Source organism: Humulus lupulus, chromosome 2 (assembly GCF_963169125.1).
Source record: "Humulus lupulus chromosome 2, drHumLupu1.1, whole genome shotgun sequence".
NCBI classification, from domain to species: domain Eukaryota; kingdom Viridiplantae; phylum Streptophyta; class Magnoliopsida; order Rosales; family Cannabaceae; genus Humulus; species Humulus lupulus.
Window position 1 is genome coordinate 250,603,823 of NC_084794.1, and position 22,429 is coordinate 250,626,251.

The following is a 22,429-nucleotide window of genomic DNA, read 5'->3' on the forward strand; positions in this document are numbered from 1 at the left end:
ATGCCACCTTTCTTCCTTCTTTTCCTTACTTTTCAAAGCCCAAAATTGCAACAACTTCCCTACAAAATAAACATAAACTAAATCATAATAAAATATTTTCAACTATAAAATAAATCAATTTAATTCTTTAAAAATATTAATTATAACTTAATTTATATTTAACATTTAAATTCAATAATACAACATTTTTTTTACCTCAAATTCAACTACAATAATTCAAATAATTAACTACATCATTTTACAACAAAATAACTATAAAAACACACAAAAACATATAAAATCAAAATAAACCCAATAAATTAAAAATTACTTTGAAACTTAATAAATCAATTAAAAATTCAAGAATTAAGCAACAATTAGCACATAAAAAGTGGTAAAATAACTCTATTATGTAGAGTTATCACAGCATCTCATAAGGTGCAACCCCAATGGTAGACTGATAACTGTTGTTGTAGGAGAATTCTATCAAAGGTAGATACTTACTCCAAGATCCACCAAAGTCCAGCACACATGCCCTCAGCATGTCTTCCAATATCTGGATCGTCCTCTCAGATTGCCCATCTGTCTGAGGATGATAAGTAGTACTGAACTTCAATTGCTTCCCCATGGCCTTCTGCAAACTCCCCCAGAACTTGGAAGTAAAGGTAGGGTCCCGATTTGACACGATCGACCTAGGCGCACCATGGAGCCGCACAATCTCTCTCACATAGAGATCTGCATACTGATCAACTGTATAAGTAGTCCTCACTGGCAGAAAGTGAGTTGGCTTGGTGTAGCGATCCACTATCACCCAAATAGAATCATGCTGACCAACAGTCCTGGGTAAGCCCACCACAAAATCCATTGTGATGTCTTCCCACTTCCACTCTGGGATATCCAGAGGCTGCAGTAGCCCTGCCGACCTCTGATGCTCAGCCTTGACCTGTTGACATGTCAAGCACTTAGCCACATATTCTACTACATCCCTCTTCATCCCTGGCCACCAATACAACGATCTCATATCCTGATACATCTTCATGGTGCCTGGATGCAAAGAGTAAGGTGTAGTATGAGATTCATCCAGAATCTCTCGCCTCATTGCAGTGTCTAACGGAACACATATCCGCCCCTTGTATCTCAACAAGCCTAGCTCAGACACTGAATAATCTCTAGACACTCCAGCTAGAACATCCTCTCTGATCTTGATCAGAAGTGGATCACTCAGCTGACCTTCTTTAATTCTCTCTAGCAGCGTAGACTGTAACGTAATGTTAGCCAACTGGCCCACCAGCAACTCTATACCAGCTCTGGTCATATCATCAGCTAACTCCCTGGCTATCAGCCTCATACCATAAATTTGGCCTGGACCCTTCTGGCTTAAAGCATCAGCTACCACGTTGGCCTTTCCTGGATGATACAAGATCTCACAATCATAATCTTTTACTAACTCCAGCCAACGCTTTTGCCTCATATTAAGATCTTTCTGGGTGAAGAAGTACTTCAGGCTCTTGTGGTCTGTATAAATCTCACACTTCTCTCCATAGAGATAGTGCCTCCATATCTCCAGAGCAAAAACCACAGCTGCTAACTCTAAATCATGAGTAGGATACCTCTTCTCATACTCCTTCAACTGACGAGAAGCATAAGCAATTACCTTTTCTGATTGCATCAAAACACAACCCAAACCCTGATGAGAAGCATCGCAATAAATCACAAACTTCTCCTGACCTGTTGGAAGACTCAGGATTGGAGCTGTAATCAATCTCTGCTTCAGTTCCTGGAAGCTGTTCTCACACTTATCTGACCACAAAAATTTATGATTCTTGCGTGTCAGTTCAGTCAAAGCACTATCAATCTTTGAGAACCCTTCCACGAAACGCCTGTAATACCCTGCCAATCCAATGAAACTTCTAACCTCAGAAGCATTCTTTGGCCTTGGCCAATCTCTGACCGCTTCGATCTTTGCTGGATCCACTTTAATCCCCTCCTTACTGACAATATGTCCAAGAAAAGATACCAGAACTCACATTTCTTGAACTTAGCAAACAGTTTGTGTTCCCTCAGTCTCTGTAGAACCAACCTCAAGTGATACTCATGTTCTGACTCTGACTGAGAATATACCAGAATGTCATCCATAAAGACAATCACAAACTGGTCTAGATAGTCCTTGAACACTCTGTTCATCAAATCCATAAACGCAGCAGGGGCATTAGTCAATCCAAATGACATAACTAGAAACTCATAATGCCCATACCTGGTATGGAAAGCAGTCTTAGGTATATCTCCTTCCTTGACCCTCAACTGATGATAACCAGAACGAAGGTCGATCTTTGAGAATACCTTCTTGCCTTGCAACTGATCGAACAGATCATCTATCCTTGGCAAAGGATACTTATTCTTAATTGTCAGCTTATTCAGTTCCCTGTAATCAATACACATTCTCAGGGAACCATCCTTCTTCTTTACAAACAGAACTGGTGCACCCCAAGGTGAGAAACTAGGTCTGATAAAACCTAAATCCAACAGTTCTTGCAACTGCACTTTTAATTCTTTCAACTCAGGTGGGGCCATTCTGTAAGGCGCTCTAGACACTGGCTCCATCCTTGGTGCCAGTTCTATAACGAACTCAATTTCTCTATGTGGTGGCAACCCTGGAAAATCTTCTGGAAACACATCCAGAAACTCACAAACCAACCTGGTATCTTCTGGTCTCACTTGCATGACCTGAGTGGTATCAACCACACTGGCTAAGAATCCAATGCAACCTCCTTGCAACAAATACCTAGCCCTCAATGCAAAAATCATAGGAATACGAGGTCCATGCACAACACCAACAAACACAAAAGGATCCTCACCTTCAAGCTCAAAGGTGACCATCTTTCTTCTGCAATCAATGGTTGCCCCATACTTTGCCAACCAATCCATACCCAGTATCATATCAAAGTCAGTCATAACCAACTCTATTAAATCCACTGATAACTCTCTGCCCTCTACTGTCACTGGCAAAGATCTTACCCACCTCCTGGATACCACCAACTCTCCAGTGGGTAACAAGGTACCAAACCCCACAGCATAAAAGTCACAAGGTCTACACAGTCTATCAATAACACTACTAGCAACAAAAGAATGTGTAGCACCAGAATCAATCAACACATTATAAGGGGTTCCAGCACTAAAAAGCTGACCTGTAACAACTGAGGGAGAAGCCTTAGCTTCTGCTTGAGTCAATGCGAACACTCGAGCTGGGGCCGAGCTGTCCGCCTTTTTGGGTTCTTCTTTTATTGCCTTAGGGCAATCCTTTTTAAGATGACCCACTGCTCCACAAGAGAAGCAAGCCTTTGCCCTACACTCTCCCAAGTGATGCCTCTTGCACCTTGGACACTCAGGATAAGACTTCCAGGCTTCACTGCCTCCTGGACGACCCATAGAAATACCACGGGGCCTCATGTCAGGACCTGGAACTGGGAAGGTGTCAGGAACCTTCCTCTTCTGATCACTAGGGACAACACCCCTACCTGAACCCACAAATGGAGGACCTGGCCTCCTGAATTCCTTTCTGGCTGCACTGTCGCACCAGATTCTGTTCTCTGCACTCTCAGCTGTGAGTGCCTTCTCCACCACCTATGCATAAGTAGTAACCCCTGCCACAGTGGTGATACATACATCTCGGACTAATCTGGGTTGTAGCCCCTGCAAAAATCTCTCTCTCCTGGTCCCATCAGTGGGCACCAGCTCCATGGAAAACTTTGCCAAACGATCAAACTTCAAGGCGTACTCAGTGACTGATAAGTTCCCCTGCAGTAGCCTAATAAACTCCTCGGCCTTCGCCGCCCTAATAGCATCATTATAATATTTTTCATTGAACAGAGTCTGAAACTCTTCCCAACTTAGGGCATTCACATTCTTGGTCTAGGTAATCACGTCCCACCAAATTCGGGCATCCTCCCGAAACATATAGGTGGCACAGGCCACCCTCTCATTACCAGATACCCTCATAAAACCAAGGATAGTGGTAATCATGCTCATCCATTGTTCAGCCTTGGCAGGATCTGCACTGCCCTCAAATACTGGAGGTTGTTGTTTCCTGAACCTTTCATAAAGAGGCTCCCATTTATTCCCAACCTCAGGCAGCTGCCCAGCTTCTGGCACCAACACAGGAGGTGCCTCTGATCCACTGGCCACTGTAGGCCCTTGCTGTTGTTTCAAGAGACGAAGCTCTTCTCCCTGTTTTAATATTGTAGCATGCAGATCACTGACTATCTGCTGCCAATTTACAGGAGCTGGCTGTGGAATCTGAGACTGGTCATTTTCCTGACCCTGGCTATTATTATTATTTTGACCCTGACCACTCTGGCCAGCTAAGGTGTTTGCCTGCCCTGGATTCATAATTTTTTCACTGATACCTTGCTAAAATAATGATCAATACGGCCAGTCAGGTAGTAATAACTAAACCTCTTGCCGCCTTACGATCCAAGAACAAGCAGACAATTATCACATTCCACAGTCATGAAAATATACAAGCAGATACATGTCTATAGCATTTAACACTCAACATTTATCACATAATAGTTCACAATCAATCATACTTATAAGCATGTTCCAGCAATTCCCAATACTAATAAGCACACAATTACTGAGAATATAATATTTCAGGGCACGGGTTTAACATAACGCTTCATGCATACAGGTAAAGCATATATGCTGTATTTAAGCAGTCATGCATATACTACATAAATAGTTACCAAACCATGAGTCGAGCTTGACTTCAGTGATGTGTGTACATGCCCAGCCAGTCTATAGGAACCCTAACCTTGGCATTGCTCTGATACCAAGTTGTAATGCCATGGTTACCCCAGAACAGTTACGGTGAACGGTGGACTTGAAATTTGACCCGCTACCTGAGTCCTTTGGTAAAAAACGTGCTCTAAATGTAATTAACAGGTTAAGGTGGAAAACTAATAAAAAAGGAATGGATATTTTCATTACAAACTGCTCTGCAGAGAAAATTAAAACATTTACAAGTTGTTCTCAGTAAAACGGTCATTACAGTTTCAAATTTACAATTCCGCCGACCTAAGCGGCAAAAGTAGGGTAAACCCCCTAGTTCCTCTGAGAATGCCGAGCCAAATGAAGATTAGATCTAATCAATATCAGCGTTGAATGACTCATATGGGGTATTAATGCTGGACCGACCCTAAGGTCGATGAACTTATAAGCACTTGTCTGGTCTAAGACCAGTTATTTAGAGCCAGGGGATATGGCCTCGGTGACTGTTTGTCACATGGCTAGGGAACGCTGTTCCAGGATTATGACTGTAAGTCATGAGGAAGGTTATGTTGGTGACTAATCACCATACACCTGTCCTGTTCAAACTTATGAAAGGTTCTCTTATCAGTTAAGCCTGAGTGTCCCCAACGTCACATGGCTAGAGGGGGCTGTACCCACTTTTGGGACTGTTGCAACTGTCACATATTTGTTTGGACTAATGGTCCTGAATGATTATTACGATCATTGTTGATATTATCTCATGCTTTATTGTGTTTTCTTGCTGGGCCTTGGCTCATGGGTGCTATGTGGTGCAGGTAAAGGGAAAGCAAAGCTCACCCAGCCTTGAGTGGAGAGCTTAGGTGGTGATGTGTACATATGCGGCCGCTTGACCACCACGGCCAAGGCGTTCTCAGAGGAACTAGGGGGTTTACCTTACTTTTGCCGCTTAGGTCGGCGGAATTGTAAATTTGAAACTGTAATAACCGTTTTGTACTGAGAACAACTTGTAAATGTTTTAATTAGCTCTGCAGAGCAGTTTGTAATGAAAATATCCATTCCTTTTTTATTAGTTTTCCACCTTAACCTGTTAATTACATTTAGAGCACATTTTTGACCAAAGGACTCGGGTAGCGGGTCAAATTTCTGGTCCACCGTTCATCGTAACTGTTCTGGGGTAACCAGGGCGTTACATGGGGCCTTTCTCTTCTACTCACTGGGGCCACTACCCCAGCTAGAAACAGTGAAAGGAGGTACCGTCCTCTGAGCATCGTGCCTTGCGGTGCCCTCTCTCCATATTTGATCTTCAAACTCCTCATCTGTAAGGGCCTTCTCCACTACCTAAGCATAAGTGGTAGTCCTCGGATCTAATGTTATCTTGACATCACGGGCTATCATGACGTTCAATCCCCGTACAAATCGATCCCTCTGTGCCATATCAGTAGGCACCAAGTCCGGCGCGAACTTCTCCAACTAGTTAAACTTCAGTGCATATTCTGTAACAGTCATTCAATCTTGAGTCAGGTTAATAAACTTTTCCACCTTTGCAGCTTGGACTGCAACACTGTAGTATTTCTCGTTGAAGACATCTCTAAACTCTTCTTAGGTCATAACCGTCACATCCTTCCTCTCGGACACAATTTCCTACCAGATGCGGGCGTCTTCTCTCAACATATACTGGCACAGTCCAACCTCTCGTTCCCTTCCACCCTCATAAAATCCAGGATGGAAGAAGTCATATTCATCCACTGCTCTGCCCACAGTGGGTCTGGACTGCCCTCAAAGGTGGGAGGGTGTTTCTTCTTGAACCTCTCGTATAAAGGCTCCCACCTATTCTCCATCACAGGCTCGGTTGGAAATGGTGCCATAGCCTGTGGAATCTGCAACCCAATACCCCGAGGAAGGGCCTACTGCCTTAATTCTCAGAGCTCATATTCTATTCGATGAAGTCTCGCTTCCATTTCGGCATACAGCTGTTGCCAGTTCTGTGGGGTAGGTGGAGGGTCTTGACCCTGGTTGTCATCTTCGGCCATATTGTCGCGGAGATTAATCGATCGCCGAGGCATAACTTCAATATGCTTGTAATCAATGATGCCGCACATCAGGCATGACAACAACATCCAAAAAACACCTCCCAGTCCCATCAATCAAATAGAAGCAGTAGGTCAACATAATATACGCATAACCTAAGCACATAGCAATCAAAGGGTCGTGCCCTGGCATCATATATATACAAACATATTCATCATGCTTTATCTATACTAATCAAGAAAACAGGGCAACTCAGACAAGCAATTAAACACATAATTCACTTAATACTAACCAACCCTGAGTTGAGCTTGTCTCTGGCAGCGAGGGTACATGTTCGGTTGATCTCCAGGATCCATAAACCTTGGCACGCTATGATACCAAGTTGTAACGCCCTACTACCTTAGATTCTTTACCATGTGTTTATAAATGTGCCATTAGCTCGCTAATCGAGGTTTTAGGTTGAAAAATGTGATTAAACCAAAATAAATACTCATTTGACGAACGTTAATTATAACAGATTTAACATTCATAAAAGTCATAAAATAATGTTTCAAAAATGTACTACAATTTAAAAGTTATGATACATTCAACCTAAGCAGCAAAACCAATCATTTATAGTATATTCCTCAAAACAACCTCGGTCGTGGCAGCCAGATAGGCCAAACATGTACACGCCGCTCCACGTTCTCCTACTCATGGCTGGTCGACCTTTCCCTTGCCCTTACCTGAACCATAGAGCACCCATGAGTCGAGGCCCAGCAAGAAAACTCAACACATAGCATATCACAATTCAATCCAGTAATAAATAGCTTAAACAGATATCAGATTAAACATATAGCATCCTATGCCGATCCAGGTACTTTACCAGGCATTGGGTTCACGGTTTTCACCGAGCAGGTGAGTACAACACCCTTAGAGGGTCTTTCCCCAGCGGCCTTCATTCAGCATGCTTAATGTCGATCCAAGACTCTGCCGTCTTCGACCTTCGTCGTTCCTAGCCTTTGTCGTTCTCGGCCTTCGCCGTTCTCAGCCTTTGTCGTTCCCGACCTTTGTTGTTCATTCATAATCATGAACAACATAGCATAACATTTACAGGTATTCACACACACATTAAACACAAATAATAGGGTCATGCCCTGCTCTATGGGTACAAACAATTTTCTTACCTGTGTCCCGAGCTAGCTGATTAATGTGATACCGAGCGTGATCCCCTAAACATGAGCCTTAATGTAAAACCTAGTCACAACGCATCAATAAATAGAAGTCCATCAAGCCCTAACCAATTAAGAACTTCATATTAATATTCTAGCCTTCAGGACCTCGAATTCTACTAAACCGGGTAGTAGAATCCTTCATGAGCCCTTACATTTGGGTTCCCGAGCTTAAAACCTTGTTTTGGCCAAAATCCCCTATTTGAGCCGCGACCCAACCCATTAGGGTCGCAGCGCGCTACAAGTCAGAGATCCTTGGGCTCTCTTCTAGGGGATACGGGCCGCGGCGCGCCTCAGCCTACACCGCGGCGCCTGGACAATTTTAGAGGCCCTAAGGCCTTCTGGGTTCATGCGGGCCACGACGCCTAAAGAACAGGGCCATGGCTCAAGCCCCAAATCCTAGAAATTCCATCATTTTTCTGCATTTTTCCCGAGCCTAAATCATCAAAATCCAACTTAAGCACGCATCAAAGCTAGAATTGATCCTCTACACCCCAATAGTACACTCATAGCAGTACCATCAAGTAACAATCTAACCAAAAAACCCCTTAGGAACCCATAATTCATCAAGACCTTCAAAACTAAAAAAAAACTTAAAAACCTAAAAACTAAAACTTCAAATTACCTTGATTGAGTTAATCCTAGCTACTCCCTTTTAGTCTAGAAGTTCCCAGCCTCAATTGTGCTTCAATCCCCAACAATTCTTGCCTTGGTTTTAGAAATTTCAATGATTTCCCCTTAGAATTTCCAAAACCTCACCAATGGGAGTGAGAGTGAAGGAAACCTGAGAGAGAGAAAGATGAGAGAATAACTTAGTTCTGGTTGTTTCTCAGAGCTACCTAAGCCTATCCTAATCTATCTCTTAGCATCAAAAGGACCAAAATACCCCTAGATCAACACTTTCCCTTTAACGCCCCAGGGGCAATACCGTCATTTGCGCCATTCTCACTAATTCCTTGAGTACTCCTGTAAATCCCCAATTAATCCCAGCATACCCAAATAATCACTAAATAACTACTCGTTATCCGGTAAATCCGGAACACACGCCAAATTCCCAAAATACCCCTAGGCTCACCCCGAGCTGGGTATTTGACCCCGTTGTGACTATTTCGCTACTCCTCTCCCTAAGACTGTCTCGGATCACACATCACAAGTATATCTCCACAATAATGTGGTTCCATTCATAACACACACATTATCACAATTATGTCCTCAACATGCTAAAATTACAAATATGCCCCTATTAACCAAAATGGGCCCACATGCATATTTAATTCACCTAAACATGAATTTATAATCACATAATCATTTAATCCACGTAATAACATAATTAAATCAATTATTGCCTTCTCGACACATTAATCAAGGCACTAAGCCTTATTAGTGAATTTGGGACATTACATCACCTGTCTCATCAGTAGATCATCTATAGAGGATTGAATGAAGGTTATGGTTATAACAATGGATAACGTATTTAAAGTTGGTGTAAAGCGTTCTATGAATTCAAGAGGGCAATTCTGAATTTATAGTGGAGTCACGAGGAGTTAATAAGGTAGTGAGTTTATTTGTTATAAATAAACTTACAGTAACTTATTGGAGCTTGAGTTCATGGATCCATGGTCCCCATGTCATCTCTTATCAAAATGAGTCTAGTAGTCTTAAATAATTAGTTTAATTGTTAATTATAAAAATATCATATTGACTAGGTCAATCAAAATAAATAATGTTAAATTATTTATTGATATTTTGTGAGAAAAGAAATGGAAGAAAATTTGAGGTTTTTATTGCAAAGTCTCAAAAGGAGAGTATTATAGCCAATGAGACAATTTTTTTAATATTGATAAACTGGTATTAATATTAATAAAATGAATTAAATAAAGGTCAAAATTATAATTGGTTAATTTTGACAAGTATTTAATTAATTATAATTCTTAAATAATTAAAATAAAATGGGTAACTTAAACCTATTTTATGTCCTAGCTAATTGCCTATATATACTAGTGTTATAGAATGCATTAGGACATGAATTTGACAAGGTAAAAATTCACTACAAATAGTCTATACCTAGCCGTCCACTCTCTCTTAGTTTTCTCTCTAGGAATTCTCTTCTCATGTGTTGAGACTTGCCCACACAAACACTAGGTTATTTTAGAGAAAGACTTGGAAGATTGTGGTCTTGTTTCAAAGTGGTTTGGATTCCTTGCAATACCTAGCATTCAACAAGGACAAAAGGTTAGGGAATCCAAAGGGTGTAGTTGTTCCGCTACGCATCTCGTAAGCACTCTAATGGTTTTGTTATTGTATTTACGTGTCTATGTAAAATTCACATGCTTGTTTGATTTTATGCTTTCTACTATGTATATTGTTATGAATATATATTTATAGGGAGCATGCATATAGACTTATATAATTGAGATCCTACATCATTGTGTGAGGCCACACCTCGAGATCACACCTCGTGAGACAATTAGACGAGACGAATGTCGAGAACCTACCTAGGGAGAGCATGACAAGTGTATCCCCTTCGAGAGGTTTATTATATGTGGGTCGTCTCAAGACCGTGTCTCACCACACTACCATGTGAAACCCTTGCACACATCCACATAGTCGTTCGACGGATAAGACAACAAATTTTAACATGCACAAAGCTTATTCTCTACGAGAAGAAAGTCCATCACTTTACCATACTTTGCACACCATGTTGGAAAGCTTGTTGTCAAGTATATGTCCAGAATACCAAGGGAAGCCTCTAGGTGCGAGGTACACTAATATGTTTTGTCACATAACGAAAAGGGTAGCGGCCTTGAATCAGATCATCTTAAGGTCTAGAGATAAGTTCCTTCTTTTCTTCAACATCCTAAAAGGGAACAAAAGGTTTTCTTGGAATGAAGAGCACAAAGGAGCCTTCACCAAGTTGGAGGAACACTTCGAGTAATTACCCTTTTCAGTCAAGCCAGAAAAAAGAGAAAAAATTTACCTCTACTCGCTTGTATCTGAATATGCAATAAGTGTGACACTGGTGAAAGGGAAAAAGAAACACCAATAACTAGTTTACTATGTTAGTAAGCTCCTAGTAGATGTTGAGTCCCACTACCCTAAAATGGAGAAGTTGGTTATTACACTCATAATAGCCTCTCTAAAATTGAGGCACTACTTCCATGCCCACTTCATCAAAGTGTTCACCAGTTACCCCTACAAAAAGTCCTCCATAAGCCCATAACTTCAGGAAGATTGTCAAAATGGACCATGGAGTTTGGCCAAATTAACATCATTCATACTCCAACGGTATCAAGACCTGGTGGACATCATGGCCAAAATGACCTACTATGCTGAAGGTGAAGAAGAAGTCCACGAGATGGAAGGACCACAAGAAAGGGAAAATGAAGATCAAACCACAAGATCCCTCAAAAATAAAACCACAAGAAAGAGTTGTAAAAATGCATTTCACCCTGAACCAAGGAGAAATAAATGCTTCTATGAGGAATTGAACTCAACACCTCTTGGAGAGCTAAGGAGAGCTCCACAACCACACCCAAGTATTGTCCAAGTATGCAAAGCAAGCTTGGATTAATGAGGTATTTATTAGCCCTCCTAACCGTTGGGTCAATCTTGACATGAATAGTGAAGAATGAAAGCCAAGAGATCAGCCCCAAAGATTGATTGGCTCTCATTCAATCTCAAATGATTCATGGGGATCACCACCTAAGAATTGTGATTCTTTACACCAAAACAGAGAAACATGCTTGTACCATATATTTCCTAAAGAGTGAATAAAAGTCTACAAGAACACCTAAAGGCCTCCTTATAACTTGGGGCGGGGGGCAAGTGTAAATGTAGAAAAAGTCACCAAGGCAAAGGTATGAGCGCAACCTAAGGGTCACGAAGCCTCATCTCACAAGCGAGGCCTCTGTCTCGCACACCTAGGCCTCATGGTCTTGCATTGGTGGCCTCCATGTCACTCAAGGGCAATGCGAGGTGTGGGTAAGGAAAAATGGTAAGAGACTCCAAGCATGGAACAAGCACCCAAGAGGAGTCCCAAGAGAAAGGAAAAGCCTCGGGGATCAAACTCGCACCTTCCTGGAGCTTAAGGGTGAGCTCAAGCCTCCATGGAGTTTATTGTTTACTAAGAAACTAGTGTGAGCATGGAGAAATGATAAGAGAAGCCAAACAAGATGCCAATTCCCAAGAGTTGCTTTGAAGATATGGAAGAGACACGAGGACGAAGCTCACACCCCCTAGGACCCCAGGGGCAAGCTCAGGGGGCGAGCTTAGCAAAGGGGCGACCTCAGGGCCCCCTGAAGCCCAAGCACAGGTTTGACCCCTCCCCGGACCATGAAACGTGTGCAAGACTCCCTAGAATCTAAGGAGATGATTTGGATGGTCTTAACGAACTTGGAATACCAACTTAAGACCATCACTAATCTTGAAAGGAAATAAGCTCAAAGAGTCCCTATAGCTTGGAGGCAAAGTACCTCCTCAACCTCGAGCTATAAACGCCTTGCACTCAAGCTCTCAAGGACTTATTAAGGCATGGGTAAAGAGGAGGTATGAAAAAGACCTAAGTAGTACAGAGTACGAACTAGATGCCTCCATTAGAAGAGTAGTGGCCATACTAAGTCAGGAGAGTAGTGGTCGTACAAGGTCAGAAGGGTAGTGGTCGTACAAGGCCAGAAGGGTAGTGTTCATACAAAGTACTAAGAGGAGAAACACCTCCTCCCACGCCTCCCCGACTGACCTGAAGCCTGACACCACTAACGTCTGGTCCATGATCCTCTGAGTTTCCACATAGTACTACCATCCCTCTGTCCCCTTAAGACCATTTTTGTACTGAGAGCCATTAGAGCTCCCCCTATAAATAAGCCTCATATGATCATTTAAGGAGGTTAAAAAACTCATTGTAGCCAAAGGAAATTAAGCAATACAAACACTATTTCTCTGCAACTTCATTTTATGTTCTAAGTTCTTTTCGCATTCTTTTGATTATTTACTAAACTTTGAGTTTTTTTTTTATCTAAGTTCGTTGACGAGTTCTCATCATCAACAGTAGTCATGCTAAATCTTACGGGAAGCTTAGAAATTATGCAATCGTGATCTTGCATACAAATCCTGGAAGCGTTGTCATCATCCAATCAGAGTTGGTAGCAATGAAAACATATAATGAAGAAGGTGAACTTGAGGAATCCATTCCCCTAATTATGAAGCCTCTAAGAGGATATTTGTTTGCCATGAAGGTGTGAAAGCTAGATTTTTGGCTGGTTGCAGACCTTTCTTTGGTCTTGATGGTTGCCACCTTAAAATCCCATACAAGGGTATTTTATTGGCTGCTATTGGACTCGATGCAAACCTCCACTTTTATCCCATTGTCTATGCCATGGTTGAGGCTGAAAACAATGAAAGTTGGAATGGACCACTTAATGGAAAAAATTAGAGTGACATCCCAATGGCTAGTCTTGGTGCATAATAAGTAATAGGAAAAAGGTAATTTTTTAACTTGTAAATTAATACCTTGCTGCTTGTTTATTCTAATAATTAAAAAATGTGTACTTTTCTTATTGTTTATTGTAGTGGTTGTTGTTTGCACCCAATAGATAGAATTGGATACTTATAGATGGCTTGTTGTTTCGCATGGTGCAGGGTTTAATTGAGGTTGTGAGTCATGTACCTAATAATCATCATCATTAATGTTGTTTTCACATTGAAAATAACATGGTGAAAGAGTATGGGACTTCTGAGCTTAAGGCATGTTTTGGGTAGCTGTTCAAACAAGAAATTTTGAAACTTTTCAGCGAATTATAGACCAAATTAAGGAGTTCAACAAAGATGCATATAAGTGGCTGACTGACATTGTGCTAAACATTGTTCAATGAGTTGTTGTGACATAACTTCAAAGGTAGAGCATTTGACAAACAACCATGCTGAATCTTTCAATGATTGGATCGATGAGGTACGTTTCAAGCCACCAATCGAGCTGCTAGAAAGTCTTTGAATCCAAAACACAGACATGATGTACTCAAGAAGGATCATATCTAAAAGATGGAATGAAAAACTAACACCAAAAATATATGTCAAGGTTAAACAAATATTGAAGAGAGAAAGATATGTTGAAGTTAGCCGAGTGGGACATAATGAGTTTCAGGTTGATTACATGAGCAAAATGTGCGCAGTGAAGCTAGATGCAAGATGGTGTATATGTGGCCAACGACAGATTAGAGGTATTCCCTGTATTCATGCTGCACGTATCAACCATACCAAAGCCAATATCTATGACTTGATAATTAAATGAGTTCAAACTACGATGCTAATTGATAATGTATCAACCATCAACTTTAGACAAAAAAAAAAACTTCGAACAACAAATACACAGTGTGGACGCTCAATATTCCGCGCCCATAAAAGATCCAAGATGCGCCTAGGCACGAGGCCACCCTCGGCCATGCACGCAAGGCCCGTCTTAGCGTCGCGCCTCGCCCACGCGAGGCCCTTCTCGGCGCTGCATCACGCCCACGCAAGGCCATCCTCGGCCATGCGCGCGGGGCCCTTCTCGGCGCCGCACCACGCCCACGCGAGGCCCTCCACGGCCATGCACGCGGGGCCCTTCTCGGCGCTGCACCACGCCCATGCAAGGCCATCCTCGGCCATGTGCGCGGGGCCCTTCTCGGCGCTGCATCACGCCCATGTGAGGCCCTCCTCGGCCATGCGCGCGGGACCCTTCTCGGTGCTACCCACGCGAGGCCATCTTCGCGCCTCGCCCATGCGAGGCCCATCTCGGCCATTCTCGTGCCCAGCCTCAGCTATGCGCACGGGGCCCGTCTCGGCTTCGCGCCCCATGTGCGAGGCCCTCGGGCCACTCTCACCATGCGAGGCTGACGAAGGTTGCCCATGCGCGAGGCCCTCAGGCCACTTGCATCATGCAAGGCCGTCAACAGCGCCCCATGTGCGAGGCCGCGCGAGGTCCCTCGCGCGCACGCCCCTAGAGGTCCATCGGGCCATCATCTTCTCAGGAGGTCGACACCCCGTCACTCGACACATCTGGGCCCAAACCACACCATCAGGGGGCCACGCAAGGGAGGCCACGCGAGGGGGGAGACTTGCAAATGAGGCATCTCGCCTCGCACACTTAGACGTCCAGCGAGGCCACGCGCTTATCACCTGTGCCCGTGGGTGGCCTTAGGGTGCTTCAGGCATCCCGTGCTAAGGACCCAAAATTCCCACCTTACGCCACGACCATTACAGGCGCTAAGTACTCCGTTCCCAATACCTTGAGACCCCAAGGCTTAGAGGCTCCACTATGAGTCGAATGGGACATACTTGTACGATTTTGTACTGGGTACGGCCGTTAAGACCCTGTATGTCGGGTACGGACCCTCGTACCAGTGGGGGAATGGGAATACGAAGATAAGAGTCATGGCCCGTACGTCTACGGCCATGAGTCAGAGTCGACACCACTACCACCTGCGCCACTATGCCTGTCACCACTCATCAGACATGGGTACGGACAAGTAGTGGAGACATCCTCCTGACACCTGCCCCTGTACTGGACATACGACCACAACCTCTGAGGCCACTCTCCTGACAGAGTACTTATGTACCACTTAGTCTCCTGGACCACCATGTACCCAGGGCCATTAGAGCCTATTATAAAATGAACTCTAACCCCACCTGAAGGGGGGTCGGAAAATTTACTGTAGCAAGTGCTTGAGAGTGAATGAAAGATTGATTTCTCCATTGTTGTTCTGTCATTGTTCTTGAGTTATTACTTGAATTTCTACAGCTTTTTCATTGACTATCTTAACTAGATAATTTTTTCCACCTCAACTTAGTTGACGAGTTATCACCGTCAACACACAGTATAAAGACAATAAGAACAAGAAACAACGACGAGATCAAAAAACGACAAGACACAACACAAGTTGCACGGAGAAAAAACGACTATCACATACATTGAATTGAAAACGACAATAACCTACATTGAATAGAAAACGACATCAATAGAGGAAAATTTCATACAAAACATCACTGGATATCAACTGAACAACGATAATAAAATACACTGAACGGAAATGACACTCTATGACAGCTTACATGTTAGTGCCAAAGAGGAGTGCTAAGGAGACTATCTAGGCTACTCTCTTTTGCACTCTCTCTATAATTTGATGACATGTGTCATCTTTTAAACAATATTTATTTTCATAAAATAGTTGGACATGATAACTTCATTACAATTGTAACACTCTAATTTATTTACCCACTCACATTTTTATTTACGGGAGAATGAAAATTAGAAAGAAAAAAAAATAATGTCATATTTTTTAGAAAATAAGCGCAATACATATCTAGAAGATTTTTTTTTTTTGCAATATTTAGAAGGATTTTTCATTACACAACAAAATAAATGCATAAATTACAAAGAAAAAAATATTATTATTATGATTTATTATTATAATTACACATTTATTATTATTTCTTTTTATTACAAATTTAATATATTATTTTGGATTATAGACAATCAAATATTCAGAGTAAATAGTTATAGTGTTTTCTTTTATTTTTAAAAAAAAAAAAAAAGATAAATTGAATGTCAAATTATAAGATCCTTTTTGGAAATACAAAATATAAAGTAAAATCACTTGAAAGAATATTTATAATCATATAAAATCTAAACTAAAATAAAAAATAATTTAAGTTAGTTATTTCTAATTTGTAAATTATTTTTATTTGTTTTTTTAATAGTGATTGATACGTGTCTTCACAACTAAAGTATAATTTTTTTTTACTTGGAAGTATAGATATCTTCTTAACTATTTTTCTAAAATTTTACTGTTAAAAAAATCTTCATTATAAATAAATTTCGGTAATACAAATACAAAGCAAATAAATTGCTAATGGAAAAAGCTCATTGTGCTTATTTATTTGTTTTTTTAATTATTGTTCTCCAGTAAATAAAAAAATAGGTTGAGTAATTTAATTATAGTAGTATAATTATAATAAAGTTAAAAAATTATGACTAATTATTTTGTAAAAATAAGCCTTACTTAAAACATGACAAAAGTCATCAAATTATATTGAAAGTGCAAAAGATAGTAGGGTAAGAGTCTCCTTGGCACTCCTGTAGTGCCAAAATATTTTCTACTTTAATTATCCAGTTATTTTTACGCACCATCTCAGAAGCTTCGAATCTTCGAGCGCCCAATTATGTATTTTTATTTATTTATTTAATAAAAAAAACACTGTAATTTCGATCCATATAATGTTAATATTATTTTATTGTTTACTTCTTCCGGTTATGTGGTGGAAATGTCACCTGAGTTTCTTTGAAACCCACTTCGCTAAGTTATCTTCCTTCCTTCTCCAAAATCTGTTCACTGTATGTATATGTATAAGAATCATTATAGCGTTAAACCCTTGAAGAATACCCAAAACCAAACCAGCAACAATGTCCTCCAAGTGTTTGTTTCCTGTTCTAGTAATGGCTCTGTTTTTGTCTTATAACATCTCCACCTCCGTAGCTGGTTTCTCCTCCGGTAGGTCCGGTGGGAGAATGGGTGGCTCTTCATTTGATCCTCCTCCTCCTTCGTCCTCTAAACTTTCGAGCCCTACTTCTTCGCGTGGTTTAGATGATGCAGAAGATTCTTCTTATTCAATTTTGTTTTCTGGGTATTATAGTAATGAGCCTCGAAGAAGAGGTTCTACAATTTCACCACCATCATCACACTTCCATAATTACCATTACTCGCCGCCTGTTTCAAAGGAAACGACTCGTCGTTTTGATCCCTCAAGCTCTACTGTGCCAGAGGAAGCGAACGAGAATGATACTGAGACTGAGACTGAGAATGAGAATAAAAAGAGTGGTTCTTATAGCGGTTTTCTGATATTTTTGGGTACTGTAATATTGGCAATTGGGGGATTTCTCTATTTGACTGAACCCTGGTATGGAGCAAGTGTTCTAATAGTTCAGGTAATAGTCGATTTGGATTATTGTCTCTTTATACACACATGCATCTAAACTTTAAGTTGAGTTGTATAATGTTACTTATTATTGCAGTGCAAAAAAGGTTGATTTTTTATTCAGAAAACTTTTTAGGCTATACTGATTTGAGGTTATGGTGTAGTGAATTTGAGTTCTTAGAGATACTTGTTGAAAACGATATTTCTTTAGGCTACATTTGATTAGAAAATAGCACAAGGGGTTGTTATAGTCAAAGGCACATTATACTCTAGATTCCATTTTGTGCAAGAAAAGTGGTAGATTTTGAATATGATCACTGCAGTGCAACAAAAAGGATAGATTTTGAATATGATACATTTTAGGCTATATTCGATTTGAAAATACCAAAAAGTGTTCTTTCAGTGAAGCCGTAGTGAATTTGGATTCTTTAAAAGGGTAGATTTTGAATCTGTTATATTTTCAGTCTATAGTTGATTTGGAAGGATCAAAGAGAGTTTCAAAGACATTTAGGGCTGATTGGTAGTTAATTCAAAAATATAGTTTTAGAAAATTATTTTCAAATCAAATGATTTGAAAATATTGAATTTAAAAATAAATTATAAGTTTTTGAGATCTTGAATGGTTTAGTGTTTTTTAAATTTGAAATTCATGAAATACAAAGAAAACAACAAATTATTGTTTTCTCTTTTGCTGAAGGATTTTAACTCAGTTTTCAAAAATGGTTTTTTTTTATTTTCTAAAACAAATGTGCCAATCAAGTTTTCCTGGGAGTTTTCATTTTTTAAGTTTTGAAAATGATAAAATCATTTTTGAAACCCTTACCAATCACACTGGCTCGCTTATCATGTTTTTTTGTAACAGATTGGGTTATCTGGAAAGGCTAATGGTCTGATTGGTTCGCGATTGGAAAACTATATTTTTTAAAAATGAGATTCTGAAATGAAAATCTGAATTTAGTGACTAAAAACATGTTTCTGAAAATGTGATTGGTTCATTACGTGTAAACTGTTTTTAAGTTTTAAAAAACAGAATCTGTGATTGGTAAAATATTCAAAAATATAACAGAAACAAAATATGTAATTGATTGAGCTAAATTTAAAAATATTTTATATGATATAACATAAACATAATTAAATGGTTTGTGATATTAAATTTTAATTTGCCAACAAATTTAGTTAAATGAAATTTAAAATTAGTGCATTGATTGAATTTATAATACTTGTATATTCTCACAAGTTTTTTTAATCATAGTTATTTTTTTTTTATTAATTAAGCTCTATTATTATAATTAAGCCATATTTATCCAGCAATATAATTTCTGATAGTTATATTCAAATGCATGTCAATTTCTAAATATTGTTAATGTCTCTCATTAATTGAAAACAACATTAATTATAGCAAAAAAAAAACTAAATTCGAAATTAATGTAGAAAAAATATATTTACACGTTGGTAATTTGCTATACCAAGTTACTATGTTGTCAAATCATCATAATTGTTAGTACCAATCTATAGGTAGTAATCACTGAGAAATCTTCCATTTATATATATATATATATATATAAGTTGAACTAATATAAAATTAGTCAAGAACTTATTTAAAAACAGGGACACAATATCAAACAAATTCATGATCAATACTAACAATATCAAACATTTCTCCTTAGAAGTTAGGAAATAGAATTTGCAAAAAAAAAAAAGTTTGGAAATAGAGAAAACTTGATTTTAACGTTTTCAATTTTACAACTAAAACTCATACTTTTGATTTGGATTTTATTTTTGGAAACATACTACCAATCAAAAATTATAGTAGGTCCACATGTTTTAAAATTTTGAAATCATAAAATCTGATTCAAATACACTACCAATCAAGCCCTAAATTGCTTCTAGAAGATCTTAATCGAATTGCGGAAAGTGCTGATACATCTGGTGTTAAGGGTTTTCACCATGTTCTGCAAGGTCTATATTTGGGATAATTTCATGGAGTTCGATATATTTGCTGCCTAATCATTAGAAAATTTCATAACAGAGTTTGACAATTTTGTGGTTACATGTTGTTTTCATGGGTGCAGAAACCGTGTCAGTGCTGCTCCAACACCGTGATTACTGGATCTCTGGTTTTACATATGTAAGTCTATGTACCCCTCTCTACTTTTGAATTATTGATATGTTGATAATAAAAAGAACAACATATTGATGGCTGAATGATTTTTGTTAAAAGATATAATTGTAGGATTTTAACTTACAAATTTGTTTATGGTTTTGATTCTAACTTCAAAAATTTCTTGCAGGTGGATAAAAAGAACAGTGTCACAGCAAGTGAAAAGAGCTTTAACCAACATTCGTTGGAAGAGCGAAGGAAGGTAGACATTGAGTCACTTGTCAATTTCAATGGTGAGCTAAAGAGAATATCCACACAAAAGGGGAACAAACTTGAAAAGAACTACATAGTGGTAGTCTTCTTTCCTGGAATCTCCATCTACATTATTTCTTTGTGTGCTAAGTCAAGCTTACAAACATCTATGGACTACTGGTGTCCAACATCACACAAGGTTGAGCTCACTGAGTCCCAGCTCATATTTGGTGCAAGTGTAGTGTTGGTCACCAACATGGTTTTTCACTACTATTTTGGCTTTACTTTCTAAGAAAGCATAACTTTCAAACAGTATACTCCTTTTACACTTTTAATTTCTTTGAATCTACCAACTCATTTGTAGGTTACAATTCTTCTTGCCATTCGAGGTGTGCAGAACCTTCCTTCCATTAAAACTGCTGAGAACTTGAAAACATCCCTGGAATCTCTGAAGTTCGTCTCTCTCGTTGACACGATGGTAAGTTTAATTCATGAATGTCTACGCACAAAGTTGCCTTTCATTATGCATTTCTGGCCTTTACCTTTGACATATTTTGCTACTTCCATAGGCCGTGGAGGTACTCTGGACTCCACAAGACGGGAAAGATATGCTATCAGAAGATGACCTGCTTGAAAATTACCATCATTTGAGGCCAATATGATATTATACTAAGGTGTGCTTTGAATCTCTTGAGAGATATTCTTGTAAATATCATTGATTATAGAATTAGTTTCTCGGCGGTATGGTTCTGACCAGGCTGACTGGTTTCAGCTCCTAGAAGCAAGTTTTGGAAAAAAGAACATGCACATTATAATAAAGAGAAAATGAGTGCTTGTATTTTATTTTTTGTTTATGTAACAAAAAGAACGATCTTCTTAAGCTACATTTTGAAAATAGTTCTTCTAAGTTCATCGAGATTTTGGATGCTTTTTTTCTTTTCTTAGTAAGTTCAATATATAGCTTGAATGTCATCATAATCTTCTAAATTTTGAAATAGACATATATAATAGGTATTAATCAACTATCATATTTACGTTATGAGAAAAATGATATACCATCTTTTAAACACGTAGCAAATACATCTTGACTCCATAGTAGAGTCAATTGATAAGAATAATCTTCATATAAAAACAATATACTTCATCATTGTTCAAGTATCAAAAGAACATAGCGTAAATGAGCTCTTTAGACTGATACATTCCAGGCTTTTAAGGGACATTCATCGAAGGTAACTCTATTGATTAACGACCTTCAATTTGATTCTACCACCAGTAGCAATTGAAGCTGAATATTGATATTCGACGAAAGTTGAGCGAAAGCAGTATTGGCATGTACAAATAAAGAGGATTATTCTGGTACTGTCGTCATCGGGTTGGTCGGTAGGAGTGATCAAAGTTGACGGCTGAATGTTGGGTCGAGAAGTTTATATTTGAAAGAAATTTGTAAAATTGAAATAGTAAAAGAACGACCATTTAGAAAATATTTTTTTTTAAAATAAAGGGTATAATTTCCCTTTTTATTTTAGTCGAGCCTAATTCGAATTAAAACTATTTTAGTCATTAATTCTATATAGATAAGGAATGATATATTTTATCATTAAGATAGAAGCCTCCCAATCCCAAGTATTTTGGGAATGTTTGTTATTTGTTTAAATTCATGTGTAACAAAGGTTGCAAGTAACTGTTATAAAATATTATTTATCAGTATAAATATGGGTCATTCCTCAATTGAAATAAAACACGCAAGAGTTTTAACTCTCTCTTTTCATATCTCTATTTCTCTATCAATTTCTTTTCTTTATATCTTACATTTCAGTATTCTTAATAGTTTTATAACACGTTATCAACACGATTATCTAATTATTATTATTTTGTTTGTAGGATCAAAATTGATGTTGAAATCTAAACTTAATGATTCAGTCTTTAACCACTATATCAAAATTTATTATCAATTCTCTAGTCATCATAGTTCATAGGTGTAAAAATATTTTATTGTGAATGTATGTCTATATATGATTACCATACTGTATATATTGATCATAAAAAAAAAAGTATATGTGAGTTGTTATTTTACTATTGTGATAGTATTAGATGGTTTAATATCTTGTTATCATAAATATGATTATATTCATATGTATGCGTTCTT

At 39.0% G+C, this 22,429-nt stretch overlaps 1 protein-coding gene across 2 annotated transcripts; it reads left to right on the forward strand.

Moving 5' to 3' along the window:
* Positions 1-17,202: 17,202 nt before the first annotated feature.
* On the forward strand, positions 17,203-21,195 carry LOC133819185 (uncharacterized). 2 transcript variants are annotated; one of them, XM_062252367.1, is made up of 7 exons: positions 17,203-17,940; positions 18,793-18,811; positions 19,806-19,889; positions 20,003-20,058; positions 20,222-20,482; positions 20,648-20,761; positions 20,853-21,195. In XM_062252367.1, the coding sequence occupies exons 1-7, from the start codon at positions 17,419-17,421 to the stop codon at positions 20,943-20,945; spliced, it is 1,149 nt and encodes a 382-aa protein (XP_062108351.1). In that variant the 5' UTR covers positions 17,203-17,418; the 3' UTR covers positions 20,946-21,195. The 2 variants fall into 2 exon arrangements, with proteins under 2 accessions (XP_062108351.1, XP_062108352.1); XM_062252368.1 differs by having other exon boundaries at positions 17,224-17,940; positions 20,222-20,383.
* The last annotated feature ends 1,234 nt before the right edge of the window (positions 21,196-22,429 follow it).

What these genes read in the sequence shown, in the direction of transcription:
- LOC133819185 (XM_062252367.1), top strand. Translation starts at nt 17,419, where the DNA reads ATGTCCTCCAAGTGTTTGTTTCCTGTTCTAGTAATGGCTCTGTTTTTG. An exon ending in GGATCTCTGGTTTTACATAT is followed by an intron (nt 20,059 to 20,221) that starts GTAAGTCTATGT and finishes AATTTCTTGCAG; the next exon opens with GTGGATAAAAAGAACAGTGT. An exon ending in TCTCTCTCGTTGACACGATG is followed by an intron (nt 20,762 to 20,852) that starts GTAAGTTTAATT and finishes CTACTTCCATAG; the next exon opens with GCCGTGGAGGTACTCTGGAC.